General features: G+C 36.9%; 1 protein-coding gene across 1 annotated transcript in view; it reads left to right on the forward strand.

Annotated features, from left to right (window-relative positions):
• The window catches only part of CHN1 (chimerin 1), a 219,418-nt gene that overhangs the window by 143,649 nt on the left and 51,911 nt on the right, over nt 1-23,858 (forward strand). The window contains exon 7 of the mRNA XM_064286970.1: nt 21,105-21,182. Within this exon, the coding sequence (XP_064143040.1) occupies nt 21,105-21,182 (78 nt within the window). The remainder of the gene's footprint in view (nt 1-21,104; nt 21,183-23,858) is intronic.

Here is a 23,858-nt window from a genome sequence, read left to right on the forward strand (position 1 = left end):
AATGAAGGACCTAGCTTCATGAAGAACCTCTAAATCCGTTTTAACTGGCAAGATTCTCTAACCATAATTCATGTGAAAAATCCTCAAGAGGCTTTTCAGACTTAATATTCTATACTTCTGAGTACTTGTTATTCCCAAGAGGTAGAACAGGCTGAAAATAAATGCAGATTTAAGTATAGTCTTGGCTTTGAGGCCAACTAGGATTATGTCTCTTTGAGCCAGTCACATAATATCCTTTGGCCTCAGGAAATTAAAGGCCTCTTCTAGTTCCCCAGTAAGGGTTGAAAAACTAAAAATAGTAACAGAAATAAATAACATTTATTGAGCCTTTATATGTCAGGAACTGTGCTAATACATCACCCAGATTATCTCCTTTAAACTTTATATAGTAATCCTTTGGAGTAGGTATTATTGTAACATGGGTATCTTTTGGGATGATAGGTTTATGGTAAGTTATCAAGGGATGAAACCAAAACTCATTGCTGTCATGTTGATTCTGACTCATAGCCACCCACTAGAAGAGAGTAGAACTGCCCCTTAGGGTTTCCAAGGCTGTAAATCTTTACAGGAACAGACTGCCACATCTTTCTCCCTTGGAGCTGCTGGTGGGTTTGAACCACGACCTTTCGGTTAGCAGCCGAGCACTTAACCACTGTGCTACTAGGATTCCTATCAATGGATACTCAATCCAGAAGAACCAAACCCATTGCCATCAAGTTGAATTCTGACTCATAGCAAACCTATAAGGGATACTAAAACCAAAAACCAAACCCAATACCATCGAGTCAATTCCGACTCATAGCGACCCTATAGGACAGAGTGAAACTGCCCCATAGAGTTTCCACGGAGCACCTGGCGGATTCGAACTGCCGACCCTTTGGTTAGCAGCCGTAGCACTTGACCACTGTGCCATCAGGGTTTCCATAAGGGATACTAGGCGTGTTTTAATAGTGCATTCCTTATTTTTCAAAATGAAATCAAATGCCCCTTGGTTTCATTGTAGAGACTGACCATTGAGCCTAAACTACACTGTGTATTTAGACTAAGTGGATCACTGTATTTTGAGAAATTGGATTGCTTGAGCCTTGGTAGTTAAGCACTCAGCTGCTAACTGAAAGGTAAGCCGTTCGAACATACCAGCTGCTCTGTGGGAGAAAGATGTGCCAGTCTGTTCCCATAAAAGATTACAGCCTTGGAAAACCTATGGGGCAGTTCTACTCTGTTCTGTAGAGTTGCTGTGAGTTGGAATCGACTCAGTGGCAATGGGTTTGGGTTTGGTTTTGGATGACTTGAAAGAGAGAAGTTAAAACATCTTGCACCTGTCCAAAGGAAGCTAAAGCATGGTTCATATGGGCCCTTGACTCACTGAGGCATGTCACTCTAGAACTGAAACTCTTACATTCATTCAATCTATTAAATAAACTCTTATCCAACGCTAAAAGAATAAAAAGTCCCAGTTTACAGAATAAGAAACCCTATGAATATTGAGCTTTTTAATATGCAAAAATAAAACAAAATGTCTTTTCCTGGAGTGTAGCTTAGTTCTCTAATGGTTGCTAGTCTCAAATGTTACCCTCCCTTCTTTAAGTACTACAGATAAACAAATTTAAGTCTTGTTCTTCTCATAGAAATAACAACAACAAGAATAAATAAGAATGGGTTTATACTTTTGTGATGGTGTAAATCACACATTGATGTGTGAAGCTAATAATAATTCAATATGTAAATTTTATCCAATAGCAGTATACGTGAGATCTGAGTAAATTCCTCAAATTTTTTTTATAATTGAACTATATTAAATGGTTAATAAAGTTTATCTATATGTCAATGAAATACATTGATAACTAAGACATGATAATACTATAAAGCACATTGGTCTTATATTTTAAGATAAATCAGCACACTTTTATATTTTCAACAGTTGACTTAAATTGAAGTTGACATCTTCATTTCAGCCTTCAAAGTGCTTATTAGCATTTAATTGTCAAAGCTGAAGCTTACTTAGCTCTTTGAAACTGACAAAAGACCTCTGAGTTTAAATTAAAAAAAAAATTTAAGGTAGGTGCAGCGTGTTTCAAATCAAAACACCAGAGACTTTATGTAAAACTTACTATAGAGAGTTTATTGTAATTTAAAACAAAGAAAAACTTTCAGCTGTTTAACACAGTTCGAATGGTTTATGATTTTCTTTGGTATCTACCAGAAGCAGGGAAGCCAATAATAATAAATAGGGATTAGTATTCATAATTATAAAAGCAAAAAATCAAATGTGTTATTACTAATGGTAGTACTTTTAAGATTTGAAATAAAATAATGAAGAAAATGGAAAAGCACTGTATTGAATATAAAATAAACTTCTAAGAGGCTATAAAATATGCAGTGATAGTTTTTGATTAAAGAGCCAAATCAGATCATTGTTCTCACCAATAAAGCTTTGTAAAGAATAGAGATTCAGTAGAATCATCATGGGGCACCCACACATCTACACTGATATGTTTATCTTTCTATATACACAGACGTGTGTGTGTGTGTCTGTGTGTAAGTGAGTGAGTGTATTTGTGAGAGAGAAAGAGATTGAGATTACCACTAATGGATTAGATTGGTGATTCTCAAACTATTTGGTCTCAGGACCCTGTACAGTTTGTAAATTATTGAAGACTTTAAAGACCTTTTGTTTATGTGGGTGATATCTACTGGTATTTATTATATTGGAAATTAAAGCAAACTTTAAAATATCTATTAATTTTCTTAAAAAAAAAAAAACCCATTACATGTTAACATAATAATATTATTCTTAAAAATGGCCATACTTTACGAAACAAAAAAATTGAGTTAGAAGAGTGGCATTCATTGTTTTACACTTCTGTAAATCTCTTACTTTATTGAGTATATCCCGCCTGAATTTAGAGACCATCTCAAGAACAGATTTGATGCATTGAACACTAATGACCAAAGACTGCATGAATTGGGGTATGACATGAAGGACCACATATATAAAGAAAGCAAAAGATTATTTAAAAGACAGGAGAGAAAGAAAAGACCAAAATGGATGTCAGAAGAGACCCTGAAAAACTTGCTCTTGAATGTGGAGTAATTAAAGCAAACAGAAGATGTGATGAAGTAAAAGAGCTGAACAGAAGATTTCAAAGGACGGCTCAAGAAGACAAAGTATTATAATGAAATGTTCGAAGACCTGGAGTTAGAAAACCAAAAGGGAAGAACGCACTCAGCATTTCTCAAGCTGAAAGAACTGAAGGAAAAATTCAAGCCTTAAGTTGTAATACTGAAGGATTCTATGGGGAAAATATTGAACACTGTAGGAAGCATCAAAAGAAGACGAAAGGAATATAGAGAGTCACTGTACCAAAAAGAATTGGTCAATATTCAGCCATTTCAGGAGGTAGCATAAAATCAAAAACCAATGGTATTAAAGAAAGAAGTCCAAGCTGCACTGAAGAAGCTGGTGAAAAACAAGGCTCCAGAATACCAATTGAGATGTTTCAATGAACGGATGCTGTGCTAGAAGCTGTCACTCATCTATGCCAAGAAATTTGGAAGACAGCTACCTAGCTAACTAACTGGAAGAAATCCATATTTGTATCCATTCCAAAGAAAGGTGATCTAACAGAGTGTGGAAATTATTGAACATTGTCATTAATACTGCACACAAGTAAAATTTTGCTGAAGATAATTGAAAAACAGTTGCAGCAGCACACCAACAGGGAACTGCCAGAAATTCTAGCTGGATTCAAGAAGAGGTCTTAGAACCAGGGATATCATTGCTGATGTCAGATGGATCTCAGCTGAAAACAGAGAGTACCAGAAAGATGTTTGCCTGTGTTTTATTGACTATGCAAAGGCATTTGGCTATGTGGATCATAACAAATTATGGATAACATTTTGGAGAATGAGAATTCCAGGACACTTACTTCTACTCATGTGGAACCTGTATGTAGACCAAGAGGCAGTTGTTCAAACAGAATAAGGGGGTACTGTGTGATTTAAAATTAGGATTAAGCTGTGCATCAGGATTGTATCCTTTCACTATACTTACTCAATCTGTATGCTGAGCACATAATCCAAGAAGCCAGATTATATGAAGAAAAACACAACATCAGAATTGAAGGAAGACTCATTAACAACCTGCCATATGTAGATAACACAGCCTTGCTTGCTGAGAGTGAAGAGGACTTGAAGCACTCACTGATGAAGATCAAAGATGCCAGCCTTCAATATGGATTACACCTCAACATCAGGCAAGCAAAAAATGCCCATAACTTGACTAAAAAGCAACATCATGATAAACGGAGAAAATACCAAAGCTGTCAAGGATTTCATTTTACTTGGATCCACGGTCAACACCTATGGAAGCAGCATTGGGCAAATCTGCTGCAAAAGATCTCTTTGAAGTGTTAAAAAGCAAAGATGTCACTTTGAGGACTAAGGTGCACCTGACCCAAGCCATCATATTTTTAATCGCCTCATACGCCTGCAAAAGCAAAACAATGAATAAGGAAGACTGAAGAACCATCAATGCCTTTGAATTACAGTGTTGGTGAAGAATATTGAATAGACCATGGACTTGCAGAAGAACAAACAATTCTGTCTTGGAAGAAGTATAGCCAGAATGTTCCTTAAAAGCAAGAATGGCAAGACTTTGTCTCAAATACTTTGGACATGTTATCAGGAGGGACCAGCCCTAGAGAAGAACGTCATCCTTGGTGAAGTAGAGGGTCAGCGAATAAGGGAAAGATCCTCAACAGGATGGATTGACACAGTGGCTGCAACAGTGGGCTCAAACATAGCAACCATTGTGAGGATGGCACAGACTGTACAGTGTTTCATTCTGTTGTGCATAGGGGCTGTATGGGTTGGAACCAACTCAATAGCGCCTAATAACAATACATCTCTTTAATGTGTGGCTTAATAGATGACAGCCAGAATCTCATAAATGCTTCTGCATTCAATCTGTGGTGATACGCTGCTTTGTTTGAAGTATGTGAAGAAAATCTGGCCTCACAGATATGTATTTGGAAAAGAGAGAAGTATTTCAATAGCCTTTTCAGATAATTGTGGATGTATTATTACACCAAAGCTGGACATGTAGTAATTTCTTAAAGGTTACTTGCAATGTGGAATTGGAAACCATATCAACAAGCATTTCTTAATTCTGTGATATTAAAATTTATTGGCTCATTCTGAATTTTGAATGGATTATTTACTCATGCATGATTTTGTAACATCATGCATTCGTTATTTGGAAAATATTGGTTCACTGAGTTATTCAGGTCTTCCAAATGTTGACACCTATCCTTACATGATATCAAAAAATCACATTTGTTAATATCACCAACCAATCCCATCAGAACAAGCTTTTAAGTACCAGAAAGCTGTCAAGTTCAGGGTGGCAGATACAAGTTTCCCAAAATTCTAATTTTCACTTGAAACAGAATTTTACATTGATTGTCAGTTGTTTTCCTTGAGGTGACAGGCTTACTTTGTTCATTTTTGAGGAAATGCCAAATTCCCAAGTCTGAATAACCAAAATTTATGCTAATCATTCTTTCAAGTAAATAATGGCGTTATGTGGAAAAGTAGCTAGCTCAGTTTGCAACTCAATCACGTGGGAGCTTTTCCTCCAGAGGACCACAGTACTTTGGTATGCAGCAAAAGTGCTTTTTGTGTACTTCCCATTTCAACACAAACTGTGTTAAGAAGACATGTATTCAAGGGTGAAGATTTAATAAAACTACTAATGTGTACTACTACATCAAGTGTATTTTTAAGTAAAATGTGTTCTTTTTTTATTGCAAGTGCATAAAGGCAATGGAAAATCTGCAGTTTTCCCATATGTTTTGAAGCAGTTAAATCCAGTGTTAAGTGGTTAAAAGCTTGGTTCTTGAGTCAAGACTACCTGTAAAGGAATCTCAGCTCCACTTACTAGGTATGGGAATGTTAGGGCAAGTCTCAGTTTCTTCATCTGTAAAAGTGAAATGATGATAGTGCCTACCTCCTAGAGCTGTTGGGAGGATGAGGTGAGATAAGGTATGTAGAACATGTGTCACGGTGCCTGGCACGGAGAAGGCTCTCAATAATGACCAGGTGGTGGTAGTGACGTGTTGATAATCATCATTAGCATCAGCCTAATCACTCAACACAATGCTTGGAACATTTAAAAAAAAAAAAACCCATTGGCATTAAGCTGATTCTGACTCATAGGGACCCTGTAGGACAGAGCAGAATTGCCGCATAGGGTTTCCAAGGAGCAGCTGGTAAATTCGAACTGCCAGCCTTTTGGTTAGCAGCTGAACAATTAAACACTGAGCCACCAGGGCTCCGTTTGGAACATAGCAAGTGCTAAATGAATGTTGAAAGAATGAGCAGGCAGAAATCATGGCACATTCATAAGCCGCATTGAACACCTCAGACACATAACTGAGTATTCTAGTGTCAGAATAGATTTAATACAAAGAAACTAGCTAATTTTTTCTCTTATAGCTAGATTTTTGTTAAAGTAACAGCTGGCCGGAGTTGGGAGGAAGAAAGGTATTTTAAAAACTGTTTCCTTATTTGACAGCCAAAATGTGTGCAAATATGAATTGAAAATATATTAGAAAGAAAATTTTGACATCGGTATCTTAGCAACATAGCTGACTAAAGGATGAGACTGAACTGAAAACATTTGTTGTACCAAGAGAGCATGTGTCACCTGAAATGTGAAGAAGGCTTGGGCTTCATGAACTGCAGTTTTGTTTTTTTTTGACTTCTGAAGATTGTTGAGTCATTGTAGTTTAATATGCCAGACCAAAACCACTGTTAGTGCAAAGTGCATGAAAGTTTATGGATGAATGAAAACCCTCTGCTATGACGAGTTTCAAGAAAATCAGAAGGAAAAGGAAACTTGGGCAATATCTACATTAATAAGACTAGTTCAAAGTTTTTTCTTTGAAATTTTTTTTTCTTCTTTTAACTCAAACCTGTAACTTACTATAGGATTTCAAGACAAATTATTTTCATTCCTGTCAAATGCATGTCTTAAATGGAAGACATTAAAATATAAAGTATGATGTTAAAAAAAAAAAACTAAAATATCTCGTACAGAAAGTTCTATAAAGATTTTTTAAGTGAATGCTTTTGTTACATTTTTTACTGTTGGTGGCAACAATCCATGTCATCATTGAATAATGTTTCTTTGTTGTTTTCACTTTTAAAAGCGCCTAGTCTTTGAGATACTAAATACAAAATGTATCATTTTGTAGCAATGATACTGCTTTTAATCAATGATAACATAGTAAGTTAGTTAAGGTGGGTCACATGGTTTTGTTTTTTTTTTTTAACTGTTTCCTCTGCTTTAGATTATATTAACTTGAAAGGTTTGCAACTCTGCATTTGAACAGCTCTCTCGAAAAGAGAAAGAATTGGCCACGTACTAGATGAAGCAAAGGGAACTAGGTTCCCCATTAGTTAAATACGTAAACAAGCAAACCTCTTTGTGGAGGAGGAGAGAATTAGGCATACTGAGGGGGAGGGTTTAGTATCAGCAGCTCCCTGTCCGCATTATTTCTGATAAAAGGATTTGATTTATACTTACCGATCATTTTGGGTCAAATTCATTGAAGACCGTCTATGTTTTAGGAACTCTACCAAATTCTTGGCAGGAATTATACCTTAACTATGGAAACCCTGGTGGCGTAGTGGTTAAGTGCTATGGCTGCTAACCAAAGGGTCGGCAGTTCGATTCCGCCAGGCGCTCCTTGGAAACTCTATGGGGCAGTTCTATTCTGTCCTATAGGCGGCCCTGGGTTATGTTTTTGTAGTCTTCCTTAGTCTGTTTGTATTCTCTAATGTTGCCAGCTAGTTTGTTTGTATTTAGAAAACAAGATTGGTCCTAATAATCCAAACTAGGCTTCTGAACAACTAGGTAATTGCTGAATGTGTCAGGCAGAGAAGAACTGAATGCTTAGCCAAATGCCTATCCCCTTTTTTCCATCCTCTCTCTACATTTTACTTCTGGGTAGAAAAAGAATGCTGTAAGAGTCATTTATTCACAATAACCAAAGAGGTGATTCCTTTGCTACCTTCAATTCCAAATTAACTTTATAAAGAAGCAAGCAACTGGACTTCAGGATTGATTTCATGAGGTGAACTACACTGTGGTTTGAACCTTAGAGGGCTCTTGAAGGCAAATCCATTTTGGAAGAAGAAAGCGATCTGGAGTGGAGGAAGTTCAGCAGTTACCTGTTAGTCTCAGTAGGACTGTGAGAGTAGGGAGCAGCTTAGGATAGAAAAAGTCCATTACCTACCCAATACTTATCCCAATTATAATTAATTCATTAAATATGTAATTATTTCTTTAATACCTCCTCCTTATGAAAAATAGCTCAGGGCTCTATTCTCTGCTATTCACCACAGTTTCACCAATGCCTAGTATATAGTAGACACTCAATAAAATTTGTTCAATGAATAAAATATTATGAGAGCCTAGTACTGTGTATACATACTTTAAGCATTTTTGTATTTTCATTTAATGAATTTGTGGATGATAGAAAGCATTTGCACTTTCTCAGGCTGCATGTCTAGCACCCAAAATCCTCATTTATTTATATTATGTTCTTCTAAAGATAAAATTCATCCTGACTATATACTCACTACATTGGCCATCCTGAGTCTCTGTTATAAATATAAGACCTGGTTAATTGTTTACCCATGAGACTGAAATGACTTTCTACCTTGTAAATTGTGTATGTCTGTTAGGTAACTTTTAATGGAAGCTTAATTACCTATTTCTAAAGATAGCTTAATTAGTTGCTCAAGAGACTACTGTCTTAATTCATTGGTTTTGAGGGGAGTTTTATTGATTTGTTTTTATTTAAGGAGCAGGAAAAGCCAATGTGAAAACAAACCAACCAACCAAAAGCATCCTGCACAGTAACTGCCCATAAACCCCCAGTAGACACCTAACAAAGGATCTGCGTGAAAAACATTGAATTGGCAAATGTGTTATATATATTTTTACAACAATGAAAGAAGAAAGGAGTCAGTCTCATTAGATGTTGAGTGATCATATCCCAGGCTCTGAGGGAAGTACAGCAGAGTGGAAAGAGGATGCTGTGTGAAGCTAGGTGGCCTTGGTTTCCATCATGGCTGCTTTGCTTACCAATTATGTGCCCCTGAGCATATTCCTCAACGTCACTGAATTTTTGTTTCCTTCTGAAAAACAGAAATGAAAGAATACAATGAAATAGTGTATTGATAAAGCACTTTGTAGACTCTAAAATTCTATATAAGTGATAGTGATTAGTGGACACATATTTGGGCCCACTAAGAGCTGGGCCTGTTCTTTTTTTTTAACCAAATTGGCAGAAGAATACAGTAATTAACATTATTGTGAAGTAGAATTACAACAGGTATATTAAGCCATTTACCTCACAGATTACTTCTTTACTTTTTGTTGTTGTTGAAAATAGACATAGCAGAACATACACCAATTCAAGTTTCTACACATACAATTCAGTGACATTGATTACATTCTGCGAGTTGTGCAGCCATTCTCACCCTCTTTTTCTGAGTTGTCACTCCCCTGTTAACATAAAATCACCGTCCCCTAAGGTTTGTATCTAGTCTTTCATGTTGTTGTCAATTTGATCCCATTGATAGTTCTTAAAAGAGCATAATGCTCAAAGCAGACACTTTTTTTGCTAGTCAAGCTAAACTATCGTTTGGTTTTAAGAAGACTTCAGGGGATATATTTGGTTTAAATTTTAAAGATTATCTCAGGGCAATAGTTTCAGGAATTCATTCAACCTCCATGGTTCCAGAAAGTCTGAGAACTTGAAATTCTGTTCTGCGTTTTTCTATAGAATTTTTTTTATCAGAATGTTCAATAATTGTAGCCAGGCACCAACCAGTTCTTCTGGTCTCCTGGCAAAGGAGGCAGTTTTTCACGGAGGCCATTAGCCACACATTCCATATCCTCCTCCTACTCCTGATTCTCCTTCTTCCTCTGTTGCATCAGGCTGTTATTGTGCCTTGGGTAGCTGTTTGCAAGCTTTTAAGACCCCAGGCAGTATGCAATGAAGTAGGAGGTAGAACAGAGGCATTAAACATATTCTTAGGCCAGTTAACGAGGATATCCCATGAAACCATGGCCCTAAATCTCCAAACCAAGGAACCAAATCCCGTGAGATGTTTGGTTGTACGTAAGCAGCCACAGCAGCCGCTCTTTATTTTTGTCATTGTTGTAAATATGTCTGTCACACAACTTCTGCCGATTCAACTTTTTACAGATGTACAACTTTTTGTCAGCATTTACAATAATCGGTTGTGAACCCCACCCTTAATCAATGCAATTTTTCCATCAGCATAAACTGAAACTCGGTTCTCCATAAGCGTAACCTCCTTCTCCCCCCCCGCCCCTGCCCCAGTCCCTGCTAACCACTAATATACTTTGGTCTTTGTGCATTTGCCTTTTCTTTTTATGTGAGGTTATACAATGTTTTTCCTTTTGTGATTGGCTTATTTCACTCAGCATAATGTCTTCCAGCTCCATCCCTGTTGTAGCGTGTATCGATACTTCTTCTACTGGCTAAGTAATATTCCATTGTATATATGCACCACATTTTGTGTATCCATTCATCTGTTGATGGGCATTTAGGTTGTTTCTCCTCTTTGGTTATTGTGTGTAGTGCTGCATGACCATTGGTGTACAAGTCTCTCTTTGAGCCTTTGCTTTCAAGTCTTGAGTATATACCTAGGGGTGCTGGGTCATACAGTAGTTCTGTTTTTAGTTTTTTTGAGAAACCGTCACACTGTTTTCCACAATGGCTGTACCATTTTGCAGTCCTACCAGCAATGGATAAGGGTTCTAATTTCCCCACATCCTTTCCAAAATTTGTTTGTTTGTTTTTAGTCTTAGCTATTTTTTTATCTTAGTGGAAGTGAATGGTATCTTAATAGCGTTTTAATCGCCGCTTCTCTGATGACTAATGATGTTGAGTATCTTTTCATGTGTTTGGGGGCCATTTGAATGTCCTCTTTGGTAAAATGTCTATTCAAGTCCTTTGCTCATTTTATGATTATTTGTCTTTTCATTATTGTCAAAGTTCTACATATATTTTGGTTGTTAGGTTCTTATCAGAGATATGGTTTCTGAAGATATTCTCCCAGTCTGTAGCTTGTCTTTTCACATTTTGGTAAAGTCTTTTGATGAACAAAAGTTTTTAATTTTTATGAAGTCCCATTTGTTCATTTTGTTCTTTGCTGTTTGTGCTTTTGTTAAAACTAGGCCTGACAGCATTGTCCTTGCGTTTTCTTATAAGAACTTTATGATTTTAGTTTGCACATTTAGGCCCTTAATTCATTTTGAATTTGTTTTTGTGTATGGTGTGAGGCATGGATCTTGTTTCATTTTACTGCATGTGGGAATCTAATTTTCCCAGCACCACTTATTGAAGAGACTCTTCTTTCTCCATTGAATGGACTTAGCACCCTTGTCAGCAATCAGTTGACCATAGATGTATGGGTTCACAGGTTATTTCTTGATAAGCAGCATGATTATAAAATCAGGCCTAGAGCTAGAAGAGGTTTTCCTAAGGTCTCTTTCAGGCACCCAAGCCTGTTTTCCTGAAGCTAGAACATGCCCTTCCCTGCTACTTGGCAGGGATATGCTAAACCTAAAGATAAATATGACACATCTTCTAGAGCATCAGCTTTACTCAGTGGTAATTAATTGGAACATTTTTATATAAAGCAAGCATGAGTCATTACAAGGAGTTGGAGACACACTCCCTTCGGTTTCTATTCACTGTCCTCTGTCCTAGGGGGTGTTTTGGTGGAAAAGCTAGTAAAGCACTAGTCTAGGCCCTACTGGCCAGATAGCCTAAAATAACGTTCTACCTTATTAGTCTAATCTTCAATCGTGTGGTTAAATCATCTCCTCTTGACCTGTCTTTTATGGAGGAACATATGGGTGGAGATTCCTCTCAATACATTAAAATGTCACCAAGAGACATATTAAATCATCCTTTAATCTTTTCTTCTTCCTCCTCACAAAGCCAGTTGGTACAGCCTCATTTTTTTGTGTTTTGTTTTCTAACTTACTGGTCACTGAAGGGCCCAAGTGCCTCAAATAACTGATAAGATGTCAAGTTCCATAGGGGATGCAGTATACATAAAAAAAGGATCTAATGATTATCTCCATATAAAGGAGAGCACCCACGTGGGTGTTTCTTAAAGTTCTTAATTTCATTAGAATCCTTTGAGACAATAGGAATTTTATAAAATGAAATATTATGGGTATGTGAAAAGCTTATTTTGGAATAAAACATAGCAGTGTCATTAAAAAGAAAAGACAAGTTAATGTCAGGCAGTGAGGTGGACAATTAACACATCTGTGAATTAAGCTGATACTTACACTTCTTACACAGTAATTGCTTGTGAAAGTTAAATCTTTTGCCTTTAGGCCACTGTTGCCATATTTCAAGTAATAAGATTGGGTTTTCATTTTACAGGTGCGTTTGAACTTCACAAATCTTTTACTTCACACGATGAGTCAATGTTTATCCTTGTTGAGGCTTTAAATGAATATTTAAAATAAATTACAGTTGGAATAATCTGGTCAAATTATAGTTTATTTTTGTCATATGTAGGAAATCTGCTCCTATAACTTAGGTTTAATTAAGCCTAAAACACTTCCTTTTAAAAATAACCAAATCACAGAGACTTCATCCTAGCCTATTCAACAGAAGTCACTGGAGGGACGATAAAACTAAAAACGTAGTTCTTAACTTTTGTTCAGTTACACTGGCTTGCCCTTGTGAAACTGGTGGTGGATAATATTCACCGAGATGCAATAACTTACTAACCTCATATGGCTTTTAAAATCTGAAAACAGTGTTATTAACATTAATCCGAGTATGCTTTTTAAGTTGTATATTCAATATGTATATACAATAAAAGGCTTTTCAAAAAAGTGAAAACATCTAGAATTTGAGAGTTTTGCCCTGGATTTGAAGTCTAATTATTGATAAAGAGTTTGAGCTTCTCTAATTTTGTCTTCTCTATTATTACAGAACAATAATAGTGTTTAAGTCTGACAAGTAATAAGCATCAAAAATGTTGGGTAAACAAACATAAAGATGTTAATGACACATCTTCCCAAGTAGCCTCTCAGACTCATCTAGGGGGAAAAAACATAGTGGAAGTTTCATGGAGACAGATTTCAGCTTTTTATTAAGAAGACCCAGTGAAAAATGTTGTTATGATCATCACCATATAGTCGTAAATGGCAGTGAACTTACTATGTAATTTTGCATATATTAACATGGCTACATAATTCAGGACAAGGACATCATCTTCCACTTATTTTATTTTATCTTCCCAAAGCACCGCTTACCATATAAATTGTTAAACAGTATATCAGGCCACAGTCTAGCATCCTCTAGGAATCTGTAAGTGAAAAAAATAGGATTGTGTCCTGAGAATTAGCTTCAAGATTGACATATAAGATATTTGATATTCAAAATTACCTTTAAAAAATTAAAAAAAAAAAAAAAAAGGAAACCCAAAGAGGTAGAAGTTGCTTATGCTTACCTAAGCACTGACCTGAAGTGAAGAAGGCCCAGTGAAATGGACAGTGAGTATTCCAGTCCATTGGCAAGGCTATCTTAATTGTGGAGGATTCCACAGATCGCTTTATGCCATTAATTATTCAGCTCATCTAACCCACTTCGCTTGTTCTGATTTCATTTTCATCAATTGCGTAATTATTTTTTGCTTCTATTGTAGGTGTGCTACCAAAAAAGAGCATGTTGGTTACCCACGTTGTGATAATTATATCTCATTATATCTTGTTGTACACTAGACAACTGGCATTCTGGTTTTGCCTATCAATTTTATGAGCTTGGTATTATAATGTTAATCTCTCTTTGAGAAACATATAACCTCCTTGTGCTGGCCAGATAAGTTTCTGAGTCCTCATTATTGATTGCCAGATCAAAGCCCAAAAAAAATTTGCCAGAGTTACTTTGTGAGGACTCACTAGAGATGGTCAGCTGGCCTTTCCCTTGTAGACATCACTGTGTGCTGAATGAGTTTGAACCTCAGCCAGGCTGGTGTTCCCAAGCTTGGTGTTCCTCATGCAGTGCAAACGCTCCCTTCAAACTGTCTCTTGGAGAATTTATCACATCGTTGTTGTTTCTTACACAAAAGAAATGTTAGGGCTGTACTTTTTGTTTGAATTGTGTTTTCAAATGTCTTAACGTTTAAATATTATGATATATGTGTCAGGGAGCATTTTAGAGTGTGCAAGATTCGATAGTGGAAATGTTAGTATAGAGTAATTTAAATTTGTTATACACTGAAATGAATGCATTGATGTGCTTTATTGTTATCTGCTAAATGAATAATATGTTAATACTAGCGGAGCTATGTCATGAAGACTGAGTTAAGAATTATGATATTACTGTTGCCAGAAGCGTAAAAATTTAGAGCCCTGGCAGAATGTAAGAATTTCCTGTGCAACATAAAAAGTTATTTATCCCAGCACAACTTAAGGAGTTTATGGAGTTCTGATATAGAAGTCTTTCATGGTTGACTTAAAATGCATTTGAAATTTTTCATTAAGTGATGAACCTGGTGGTACAAAAAAAAAAAAAGAGTCTGGTAGATACTATAAATTCCAATATAAGTAGTGCTAAAATGGCAAGCAATCCGAGGGATACTAGAATATAAATAACTCAGAAATTTACTCAGATAATAACCTTTCAAAATTTCATGTTAACCACAGATAATATGAGAGGCAGGGCAGTCTAGAGGAAAGACACAATTTGAAAATCTTATTTCCATTGCATACAAGTTAGATGACCTTGGGCAAGGTACTTCACCTCTCTGACACTCCGCTTCTTCATCTATAAAATGAGAATTATAATATCTACCTTACTGGTTGTTTTGACAACTAACCTACATCATACGTGTAAAGCATTTACTAGTATGGTGCCATGCAGTTAGTTGTCAGTTAATTAATGGAAGCTGACAGTATTATTGTTAAGTCCCTGGAATATATTCTGCACTTGGCTGTAATGGAGAGAAATTAAGGTTACAAATAATGATTTGGAATATGAGGGTAGGAATAATTTGTGTAACTATAGTGAGTTGAGTTTGCTTGAACCCATAAATCTTCATGATATACCTTGTTATTGGAAGTTCTAAAAAAAAAAAAAAAAAAAAAAACTTATTTATACCTCAGTTTTAACATTTTCTAGAAATTTCAGGATTTCACTAAACCTAAACCAGTGACGGTAATTACCACAAGAGTTAATCCAGTTTTACCTCACCTCCCCAAGTCTCAGGATATTCCTTTACGGTCTCTTTGTGAATGAAATGTTGACTTAGCTTGGTTAACCCCAGAGCACTGTGCTCATTAGTCTTATGGCATGACAATGATATTACAAAGGAGATGACTCTGTGCATTGCGTGAAGCCCTTTCAGTTCCTTGGAGAACACTGCTACCATTAATGAGGCCTGATATTCAGTAGCTAGAGATTTATTTCTTTGGCTTAAGTCTTGGCCTCAAAATCCAGATACTCCTGGAAAAGAAATTTTAATCAATCATTTGTGAGTAAGTTGATAAGACCCTTTCCTGTAAGCAGGGTTCGATGGTGGGAAGGTGGAGAGAAAAGTGTTACTCCATAGCTTGAGTACAGGGGGTCAGACTGCCAGGACAGACTAAGGTGAAGATTGCAGAATGGAGATCCTTAAGATGTGTCCTGAAGCCACCCGGATATAATTTGACATGAAGCTCACACTGTGTAGGACAGTAACCTTGGGCCTTTAATTTGTATCCTAGTCACACATTATACCAACTGTGATCTTGGAAATATAGGCCCTTGGATACCGGGAAAGGAGAAGAAACGTCCATTTATTGATTACTTTCTGTGTACCAGGAATAATGCAAAATGCTTCCCACATATTATCTCATTTAATTCTTAATGATTCTATAATGCAAATATTTTAAATCCATGTTACCCATAAGGAAACAAAGACTGAAATACATCAGTAGCTCGACCAAGGGCATGACACAGCTCATAAACGATGGCTCCAAAGCCCATGAATTTTCTTTTGGGCTACACTTGCTGAAAATGAGAGGCTGGCTCAGCACAAATCCAATATTATTATTGGTCAAACAACAGGCTAGTGAGGTCAGTGGTGGAAATTTCCTTATTTGAAAAATGAGTATATTCCTTTCCCCTTCCATTCCCCACCCCCCCCACCCATTCCTTATTTCTCATACTGCTCCCTCCCCCACGCCCCTTTTATCATTCTTATAGTCCACTTCTCTATATTTCAGGTGGCATGGGCAAAGAGAAAAACAGAGAGGGTTCTGGAATCTGCCCATCCCCTATCCCTTTATGCCGGGCCAGTCACCCTCTTTCAGATGAACTGTAGAAGTGACATCAGTATCAAGGATGGATAGAGTCAGGTCTGAGGAGAGGACAGAGATTCCCAATCAAAAGAGAAAGCTAAATACTGCTGGTATTTACAGCAAGAATGACTTTGTGGGATGTGTGCCCTGTCATTTTAGACCCTCCCCTCCCCCCCCAAGTTAAGCCATTTTCATAGAGTCAGAATATGAGAGGGGCTATATCCCTAACACCTCACAGTTTTTTCCTACTCTTTTAAATTATTGTTGTTGTTGAAAATATTCACAGCAAAGCATACACCAGTTCAAGAATTTCTACACGTACAATTCAGTGACATTGATTATATTCTTCAAGTTGTGCAACCATTCTCACCCACCTTTTCTGAATTGTACCTCCCACATTGACATAAACTCACTGTTGCCTAAATTTCCTATCTAACCTTTTGAGTTGCTGTTGTCAGTTTGATCCCATAAAGATAGTTGTTTAAAGAGCACAGTGCTTAAGACAAACATTCTTTACTAATTAAGCTAAACTGTTGTTTGATTTAAAGAAAACTTCAGGGGATGTTTTTGGTTTAAGGTTTAAAAATAATCTCAGGGCAGTTGTTTCAGGGATATATCCAGCCTCAGTAGCTCCAGAAAGTCTGGATTCTATGAGAATTTGAAATTCTGTTCAACATTTTTCCCCCTTATGATCAGGATTCTTCTGTAGAATCTTCTGTTATAATCTGCTTTTGGTCTATACCACACAAACATGCCTGAACACTCCTTACCTTCCCTTTGTATTATGATCTCTGCCCAATTTCTCAAATTCTAGTTATAATTCTGTCTTTTAAAAGATATACCATGATACATATGTTAGTTGAGGGAACAGGGTTGGGGATAGGATCCAAAGTAGAAAGGAAAGACTGTCGGGTTTGTTGAAGTGCCAGAACATTGCTAGGTGCTTCACATTCTTTGCACTATTTATTGCTCATGACAGTCCTGGGAAGGAGCCACAGCTACACAGATAACTGTGATATAAGGAAGAATGTCTTATAGTTAATGAACAAGTGAAGGGCTCTGGGTTCACAGGAGGGTGAGCTCACATTCAATTGGTGCAAATCACCAAAGGCTTTATGAAGGAGGAGGTTTTTGAATTGAGCCTTGAGGGCTGCATTTTCTTCTACATGCACTGCATGCTAAATTTGAGGTCTAGTTACTATCACTTATTCTTACCAATTCTTCTTAGCAGTGTTACCATCTATTTTAACTAGAGAAGCTACCTTGAATAGAATCAGCGAGAAGGAGAAAAACTACCTCAGACTCCAGAGTTTCCTCTCATTTCCTCACCTGGGTGGATATAACATAGCGTTTAAGAGTCCAGTGACTCTTAAGCATACCACTTACTCGCTGAACAACCTGGTGAAGTCAGCTTTTCTGTGCCTCAGTTTTCTCAGCTATAAAATGGGGATGATATATGCCTCATACGGTTTTTCTGTGGATTTAGTGGGATGCCGTATGTAAAGTGCTTAGCGTGGTACCTGGAGCATAAGTGTTCAATAATTAATGAGTAATAGCCATGATTAATAGATTCTGTAACTATTTAGGAAACCCTGGTGGCGTAGTGATTAAGTGCTACAGCTGCTAACCAGCCAGCTCTACTCTGTCCTATAGGGTCGCTATGAGTCAGAATCCACTCGACGGCACTGGGTTTGGTTTTGGTTTTTTTCTGTAACTATTTAAGTAGATAGATATGAGGATGAGTGATATACATTATCTAGAACATTAGAACATTGATAACTAGTTCAGAATTTGAGAGTTAGCATTTCTTGTGACTTGCAAGCTCTTCAGCAAAATTAATGGAGAAATGGGGTAGCTTCCGTATTGAAGGAGTAACAATGGCCAAACCCACCGTTAACATCCTGAGCTCTCATTTTCTATCCCCTCATTGCCCTAGGTAGCAGTCCAAATTGGAATTAACCCAGTATTTCTTGATTAAGTAGAAAAATTGCTTAGGAAAGACAATATGATCGCAGAGTGTGCAGCAGACTTAGTAACAAAATGTTCACCTTTACCCGGCCATGAATTTTTTTGATGACTGTACCATGAATATTGTTTAGGCTTTGGTTGGATTTCAGTTACTACAGCTGAAGGACTGGGACGATCTTTAACACAGAATCTTCATCAGAAATACTACTCAGCAAAAAAAAAAAAAAGCTACTTGGCCACATGTATGATTATTTTCTTTAATTTAGTAATGTTGTTGAGAAAAAAAAAAATTAATATTGAACTTGCCTTTGGGGTTTTTGTTTTCTTTTGTTTGGTGCCTGCTGAGAATTGGATCAACTTCACTTCAGGCTGTGCAAGTCTAAAGAGCTGATTGGCCTTTGTATTTTTAGTCATCACATGACAAACTAGGTTTAAGCTGGAGAGTAATTCAGGTTAGGCAAGGAGACATTCTTCAACTGCATTTCTTCTTGGAATAGGAGCATTTTTTGTGTCATATTAATCATCTAAGGTTATGAATTTATGGAAATGAAATGTCTGTAGATGTAAATATTAATTTCTGCCTTTTATTTATTTAGCAATATTTTTAAAAGAATAGAAAGTACTAGCCACTCAAATAAAAAATAATTCAGGGGTGTTTGAAAAATCAATCATTCAGTATTTCAGATATCTAGGTTGGTTTAAGGACCACTTCATGCCCTAATTACTAGAATGTGTATTAGACACATACTCTATACATAATGAAATCTGAGGTAAGTTGTTGATGGTAGGCAGATAGACTGGTTTAATTTAAATGCAGAGTTTAGATTCTTTAAATATAGTATAATATTAGAATCATGATTGATTAAATTTAATTATATTACTATAAACCAAAAAAAAAAAAAAAAACCCATTGCCATGGAGTTGATTCTGACTCATAGCAACCCTGTAGGACAGAACAGAACTGCTCCATAGAATTTCCAAGGAGTGGCTGGTGGATTTGAACTGCCAACTTTTTGGTTAGCAGCTGTAGCTCTTAAGCACTGCATCACCAGGGCTCCATATTACTATAAAAACCTACCAACCCAGTGCTGTCAAGTCGATTCCGACTCATAGCGACCCTATAGGACGGAGTAGAACTGCCCCACAGAGTTTCCAAGGAGCGCCTGGTGGATTCGAACTGCCGACACTTTGGTTAGCAGCCATAGCACTTAACCACTACGCCACCAGGGTTTCCATATTACTATAGCAAGAGGAAAAATAAGTCAGATGGGAGATTGTTAGGGAAGGACAAGTGGGAAAATTTAAGCTTCTTGTGGCACTTTAGTAAAAAATGTGAGTATTCCTTTTAAATTTAGGAGCCGCTTACCCTACACTCCTCTTTCTGCATCAGCAAACAAAGACTCAAGGTCTTACAAACACATTTACACTGCATCTGGTACCTGTGTAATTAAGAAATTATTTCCAACTCACCCCCACTATAACCTGGCCTAAAACTCTTTAAATAAAGAACGTTGAGGTTAGAGAATTAAAATAATGATTGATCTACTCAAGTGTAGATCCACAACAAAATTACTCATCGTAGACAGAGGCAAAACTGACCAGGGTGTTGGTAATATTACATGCATGCTCCTTGTTCTGTGTGAAAAATGATGATGCCTAGTTAAACCCCTTTTCTTTATTCCTTACACTATTTGTCAGTGTTTAGTTAACTAACCTCAGTCTATCATGCACAAAGAGGAATATAAATTAGCCTTTGATAATTTACCTGGCAGTGGAGCATTCTTTTAGAAACCTAGTACAGTATGTTAATTTTCCTCTACTTGTTAAGTAGGCCTAAAAATTTTTTTCATTTTGTAATGATGCATGACTCATTCATTGCTTGTTATCTTCCCACTGATCCCCTCCCCCGCTTCCTTGAGCCAGCAAGAAAATCTTGCATGAGAGGAGGGAGAAAGAGAGGGAGTTGAGGAGTACTGTACTTAAATACTGTTGCTTGGTTTTCATTGGTTATCTCCTTCCTTACCGTGGCCAGTCTAATCCAGCCTCCCTGTCAGATCCTTCCCCTCCCCCGCTCCCTGCCGGGGGGCTTCACGGGGTGTCTGTTGCTAGAAACTGGCTGCAGGCAGTCCAGGAATCTTTCATTCAGAATGGACATTAATATATTGACTAGGGAAGAAAGCTTTTAGAAATGTAACGTTTGTCAGAATTGCATGGCTTTTAAAAGGGATGAGAGATGCTGAGTGTTTATGTTAGCGTAGACTTTTTTTGTCTATTCAGACTCTGAAGTTTTCAGAAGCTTAAATATAGAGCCCTTTAAAAGGAAAAAAAAAAAAAGGAAGCAAGAAAAATTTGTCTGGTTAGTCGACCTCTTTTTATAAGAAGTGCTTCATCATCCTCCTCCACCTCTCCGTGATGTCTCTCTGCAGCTCTCTGTAGGTTAGGGTTCTGCGCTGGCTGGCAGCATGCTCATTTGTTAGCTCAGTAGAGTTCATCCACAGACATAGATCAATACAGGTTTCATTTCTTCCTTGTAAATTCCAAAATGCCATCCAAGGAGTCTTGGTCGGGGAGGAAAACTAATAGAGCTACAGTTCACAAATCAAAACAAGAGGGCCGTCAGCAAGATTTATTGATAGCAGCCTTGGGAATGAAACTGGGTTCTCAAAAGTCGTCTGTGACAATCTGGCAACCTCTGAAACTCTTTGCTTATTCGCAGTTGACATCACTTGTCAGAAGAGCAACTCTGAAAGAAAACGAGCAAATTCCAAAATATGAAAAGGTTCACAATTTCAAGGTAAGAATAATTGTTTCTAACCTTTCTTATAAGAAAAGAAATGCACATTACTTGAAATAGGATATTAAGGGAACATCTTCTGATGCCTTTTTAAAACTGGAATGACTGGACTAAGATGTTCTTGCTGTTTAAGGAATGAGAATGTTTTAAGCTTGATTTTAGTTAAGAAATACCTGAATAAAGCTAATAGAAATCCAACCACATTTTCTCTAAGGCCGTTTTAACATTCTTTTTAACCAGTATGTGCTCACTGATAAAAGCCTTGGCTGATATTAGAAAGATCTCGTTTAACAGTGATTTTGGTGTTTTTTTTATTTGTGATGTAAATGTGTCTAAATACCTTTGTTGGCTCTTTCCTGGGAGAATTAGATCTTCTCTCTGTTCAGTTTCTGGTAAAAAGCTTTGGATATAAGAGGCATGTGCTGTTTCACCTGGATTGAGCAGATGGTCTGCATTTCCCTTAGTTTCTGTCTTTTCTCCTCTGTTAACGAGTTGACCGTGATGAAAGGGGGATGGCCACCATGGGACTGTTCATGCTGCTGACACCAGCAGCCTCTTCACTTTTTGAGTATTTGCCTTCATCTTTGTGTGTGCAGTTTTTAATTATTGTGTTAATATGTTTTATCAACTGTACGTCCATTTTTTTACATCAGGATGGTATGTGTGTTGATGAAAGCTGTGTATAGATCTTGCATGTATTTTATAGCACAACATAAAGCCGTGAAGTTCGGTCCTTTACAGCCGAACTCCGAGAACATTCAGTGGGAGGCTCTGCATAAGGAGAGCCAGTTCCACTGAATAGGTGGATGCACTGGCATTTCCATGGTAACTTCCCAGCAGTTATACAACTTTATGATGAAGTTCTCATGATGTGAATATTTTTAGTTTAGGCAAAATATCATTAGCTTTGATATTAGAAAGGGAGTATTTGGTTTCAAAAGGTGGTAAAGATAGAAATCATGATCTTCCATTTACTAATTTATTCAAAATATTCTCAGCACATGGAATGCACCAGGTTCTGTACTAGGTAGTTTCATGCCAAATTTGCAGTTCATCCTTATTTTTAATTCCAGCATTTATTTTACTCAAGTACTAAATACTAAGCCCCAATATGTTTTTCTTTTTCCACAGTGGGGGGATGGATTTTTTAAAATTTCCAGACCATTTTAAGATAAAAGATAAATTAATAAAAAAAGTTTCCAAAATGTATGATAATAGATAGCTAATATTTCAAGGTAAGCCCCATAACGCCTTCTTTTTCCTCTTTAACTGTGTTATTGAGGACCTTATCCTTTCAACCAGCATCTCCGATTTAAAATTAAACTGAGAGAGCTCATTAGATTAATACCTTACTAGCAAACATAGAAATCATGTGTGTATCCTCTGTCAACCACATCTCCATTTATGAACCTAAATACCGCATCCAGGTTACTAGGCCTCTGTTTCTTTTTGCATGATGACATACAACTTGATCTTGCAGAATTTTCATTAGGAAAATGACCCCAAATAAATTATTTTGCAAGCATAAAGTCATGTACCTCTTAGGTCACAATAATAGTCATTTAGGCTCCTAAATGAGAAACTGTATTCACAGTGTTTGGAAGCAGCTGAGATTTTAAAATACATCTCCTAAGATGTACCCCCTGGTTTGTTCAAGCTGGAGCAGATTGACCTAGTAAGGATACCGTTTCAAGTTTATCATACACGCTTTCTATCAGTATTGACTAAAAACCAGTCATTGGTTTATTTAAGAATTTGTATAGACAAGCACATTTTCTAGGGTTTTTGTTTTATCTTCCACTTATTTCTCAATTTTAACTTAAAACATGACTTTGATGAGTAAATTCTCTATATCCAGAAAGTGCTGACTGGAATCAATTATGACTCCTGCCTAGATAACCAAACTGTTTTGAAAATTCTTGGTTTAAAAAAAGAAAACTTGTGAAAAGTAGATTTCTTCTTCTCTGGAGCCAAAAAAATTAAGACCAGTGAGTTGCATTACATATTTTTTAGGGTTGGTAATAAGGTCAGAAGTCTCAGAATTTGACTCTTCCCATTAAAATTACCTTGTCATTTAAAAAAAATGTTTTTGTGTGGTGGCATTATAAAATAAGATGAAAGAAAGGGGGGAAAGTCTCATGTGAGTTCCAAAAACATCCCCAAAAGAATTCGGACTTTGTGGCTGGAGCAGTTCACTCCCACACAAATGTTCACTTAGAAGGTCCCTGTGATACGTAAGTATGTACAGTTCAGAGATTTGTTATGGGAAAAACCCTAAACATTTACAAAATGATAACCATACAAGTAGCCTTGCCATTAACTATTTTCCGTGATGATAGAACTGCCTAGCCATGAGCCCACTCACCAGCCTCATTTCAGTGTGGTTTTCTTTTTTGCCTCTTGAATTCCTTGTTATGCTCTGGTGTTGGAACAGCTGCCAGATCTCATTTCAAGGGGTAAAGTTAGAGTGTCTCCCTATACCTTTGGTGACAGTACTCACTGAGGTGAAAGCCAAAAAAAAAAAAAAAATCAATTGGACCTAACTCTAGACACACTTTTATTTTTTAAGGTTTTTGTTTTTTAATAGAAAAACAGGAGGGCTTCACATTTTTGCTGTGTTATGTAACATGGTCCCCCACATCCCCTTTTTGCTGTTACTTACAAGGATTTGGTAAA

Source organism: Loxodonta africana, chromosome 6 (assembly GCF_030014295.1).
Source record: "Loxodonta africana isolate mLoxAfr1 chromosome 6, mLoxAfr1.hap2, whole genome shotgun sequence".
Taxonomy (NCBI): Eukaryota; Metazoa; Chordata; class Mammalia; order Proboscidea; family Elephantidae; genus Loxodonta; species Loxodonta africana.